The sequence below is a fragment of the Salmo salar genome, chromosome ssa15, assembly GCF_905237065.1.
Source record: "Salmo salar chromosome ssa15, Ssal_v3.1, whole genome shotgun sequence".
NCBI classification, from domain to species: domain Eukaryota; kingdom Metazoa; phylum Chordata; class Actinopteri; order Salmoniformes; family Salmonidae; genus Salmo; species Salmo salar.
In genome coordinates this window covers 37525801-37529843 of record NC_059456.1, presented here as the reverse complement: position 1 = coordinate 37529843, position 4043 = coordinate 37525801, and the positions used below count along the sequence as shown (strand labels likewise).

The window sequence follows — 4043 nt, the reverse complement described above, 5'->3', positions numbered from 1 at the left end:
TGCTATAATAAAAAATAAAATAAAAATTGTGTGTTGTCTTTGTACAAGGTAGGCATCTCATTGCACAGTGAAATTGATACAAACCTACCTTGTTTAATCATTGGCAGTAAAATTGTGATTATATTGTCTCTCCTACTCTTCCTTAGTCATCTGCAATAATACAGTACATCAGCAGAGCTTTTCTTAGCCATGGAACCAGAATATTGTTGTGTGTTGTTTGCCACAAATGAAAGGCTACAATACCTTGAAAAATTAAACCATGTTGTTCGTTTTTGTAGATGTAATTTATATCTCTCCTTATATTGTACCATAGTGTCTGGTGGGGACTGATTTGGCCAGAGGAGGGCACCAAACATGTCTTTCACACCAACATGAATGGATCTTTTACAAAATCCACTGGCAAATATACATTATATTTTTTGAACACCCTTTTTTTATTGTCATGAAATATAAAGCAACTTACTGAGTATAGATATTAAACAATACATCAGGGAGACATATTTCTTCAAATAGGGATTATTCATGCTACTGTAATAATACGTCTACATTCTATTAAACTACACAGAAAAAGCTCTGTATCAAATTTCAAAGCTCTTGGAAACAAAGCACTGAACATTATGCTGAAAATCTTTAGTTAAAAAAGATGATTGTCTCCTAATAGTATTCATACATGCATACCATATGTTTTAAGCATATATTTAATCAGAATAGTCAAAACCTAATCATGCTAAGAAATAATTACTGTATCCATAGCCTACCCAATAATATGCAATACATAAATGTTTGATTGTTACTTTCCTTCAGATTTAGGATACTGAAAATGAAGAACTATCTTTGCCTAAAACAAATACATTGATACTTGAATGCATAATAACTCTCCTCAATGCAGAAAGCCCATGAGACTGTTAGAATGGAATAATCCACTTAATGACAAAGATTTGTCAAACAAACTCTGATTCCAGTTGGGTGGTTTTTCAGCCCTAGATCTGACACATTCCATTTACCGTCTGTCTTGCAGAGCAAGGACAGTGGTTAGTGTAGCTAGCATGTTTACTCTAAGTCACAACAAGACTGATCTGCAACTGCAATCAATGCACAAGCAGTTGATAAATAATGTGTATTTTGCAATAGATGTGTCAAATCATGGCATGACATATGCTATGTAAAGTGAAAATCAAAGTATAGCTTTACAAGCTCTCAACACCAATCAGAAGACAGAAAGTATCTCCTGAGCCAATGGGAAGTAAGTCTCCACCCCCTATGAGCATATTAATAAGCCCCAGACAAATAATGAAGGTTTATGTGAAAAAGCTCATATTGACTCCGGCACCATCCGTATCAACTTTACCTCAGTTCTCTTATTGCACGGTCCTCTAACTCTTCATCATGGTTGATGCCTTCTGCGCCACCTGGAAACTGGTCGACAGTGACAACTTTGATGAGTACATGAAAGCACTTGGTAAGTTTTCATGACTTTACAGTTATAAACTAATAATAAGAAAAGTTATTTATTACCTGTATTCAATGACATAATGTACAGTAGTTCGCGTCAGGTGATTCATTTTGCATGATCCCACCTCTCATTGCCTTTTTTCATTACTTTCACAGGTGTTGGCTTTGCAACAAGGCAGGTCGGAAATGTGACCAAACCAACCGTTATCATCGCAAAAGAGGGGGACAAAGTGGTCGTTAAAACCCAGAGTACTTTCAAGAACACTGAAATATCCTTCAAACTGGGAGAGGAGTTTGATGAAGCCACTGCAGATGACAGAAACTGTAAAGTAAGTGCTACAATATGGGATTTTCTTACCTTTATATGTAACATATATTTTTTTTACCTTTATTTAACTAGGCAAGTCAGTTAAGAACAAATTCTTATGGCCTAGGAACAGTGGGTTAACTGCTTTGTTCAGGGGCAGAACGACAGATTTGTACCTTGTCAGCTCGGGGATTCAAACTTGCAACCTTTCGGTTACTAGCCCAACCCTCTAACCACTAGGCTACCCTGCCACCCCAATATATGCACTGGACACTGCACTTGAATATAGGCTTTGTCAGCTAGAAAAGCTCTTATATTTTTCACTGGGTTGGTTTGAGGAACCTGTTAAAGAGCCCAGTCTAACGTTTTAATTTATTGTTTCCAGCATTTCATAATGCATTGACTAACAAGTTTACTTGACAAATTTCATTCAATTTGTTTATATTTAGCTGCATTATGAACTTCATACATTTTGGTCCACAATAACTTTATTACAAATTTAAGCTATTTGTAAGAGTAATATGATCTGGATTATGAAACATTGGAACTTTGGAAGTATTGCATTTATATCTTCATAGAAGTTACCAATAATAAATTGTAACTATATTTAACTTGTTGTTGAGAGCAATATTCTGACCTATTTGTCCCATCTGGTTGCAGTCCACTGTGAGCTTGGATGGAGATAAGCTTGCTCACGTTCAGAAGTGGGATGGCAAGGAGACCAAGTTTGTGAGAGAAATCAAGGATGGAAAATTGGTCATGGTAAGAGCCTTCCTAAATGTATTCTGAAATTAGAACTCCTGGGTAATATGGATGTTGAAACAAGGTGATGGGGAAGCAAGGCTACACTAGTACTAGTACTAGTAGTGGCGTAGAGGGTATTTCTATGCTGAAAGACTTTATGCTGAAGCTGGTACTGCTGAGCATAGTAGCATAGTTCTTAGTGTAGAGATATGTGCAAATAAGTGTTTAAAAATTGCATGGTCCTCATCAGTTTAACATTATGACTCTAGTTTTACATTTCCCACAAATTGTAGGAGTGACCTCTAATAGTCCATATTATGCAACTTTCAGTTCCAGTCTGACCTGATGTGATATAGGAACTGGACTCTTATTTTAAGAGTCCATCAAGCAATATCTTAGTTATCATGATTATGAATGTTATTTGTACTGTATTTCATGTTTGATTTCCTCAATGCACAGAGATGTATTTGTTATTTGATCTCATTCGCAGACTCTTACATTTGAAGACATTGTGGCAGTGCGTACCTATGAGAAGGCATGAGCTGGGAGACATCACTAGTTAAAACATTTGAGTCCATTTTACTGGACTACAGCCAAGAAGTGTTTTGTTTTTACTGCATGCTGACCTTTGCACTTCATCCTTCCAAATGTTTTACAACATGGGCTGGAAGTCTTTTTGTAAGACATTTTTATATATGTTTATTTGATGATAGCTCATCATTTGTAAACCTGTGTGAAACATACTCAAATAAAAGAACATGCACTCAAAATTCTATATGTTTTTACTCTATTATGTAAATGACTGTTTGATGCCCATTGTTGTGCAATTTCCTCAACATCAACATATTCACTCACTCAAGAATTGGGCATGCCTAACAGGTGTCAGCCACAATGTATTCATGTCATGACTATTCGATACAATATATCAGCAGAACTCAAGCTCACATGCCTTGGAAGACCATGTTATAAAAGTGTGGCGAAGGGGCATTTGTCTGTGCGGCTGTGTCTGCGTGAACTAAAAATTATTTTGTAGAGCTGCGCAGGTGAAATCAAGCTCGTAATCATAAAAAACACAAATTATTTACTTCTGTTTCGTTCAGACATTCCTATAGAGAAAATGAATGTGAAAGGATAGGGTTTTGCGATAAACATAGAAAATAAGGTCTGAGGTTAACAGGTTTGATTTGGAGATCGTACACGTTTTGTTCTGTGAGATAATATCAATCAGTTAACATGACCGTTATGAATTAGGAATCCTTTATGTGCTTTTTTTTATTACATAAATGCCTCACAATTCACAAAAAGGGACGTCAGCTGATGAAGATGAACTCATAGCACAAAACTTATAAGATCCCCTGGCTAAGACTGTGTTTACCGCAGAGCTTATTTTCTGCGTTTATACAAAAATCCTACAAAACTCCATTAGTTTCCCCATAAGCTTTGGCCAACGAGCCATGGAGTAAGTGCCCGCAAAAATACTGTAATACCGTTGCTCTCTATGGGCCCAATTCAGACAGAAAATGTATGCCTTTCCTACGTA

General features: G+C 36.4%; 1 protein-coding gene across 1 annotated transcript; it reads left to right on the top strand.

Moving 5' to 3' along the window:
- Positions 1-1295: 1295 nt before the first annotated feature.
- fabp7 (fatty acid-binding protein, brain) lies at positions 1296-3267 on the top strand. Its single transcript, NM_001141899.2, is given in 4 exon segments — positions 1296-1459; positions 1609-1781; positions 2420-2521; positions 2994-3267. Coding segments are annotated over 4 exon segments (399 nt in total). The 5' UTR covers positions 1296-1386; the 3' UTR covers positions 3045-3267.
- Positions 3268-4043: the final 776 nt, after the last annotated feature.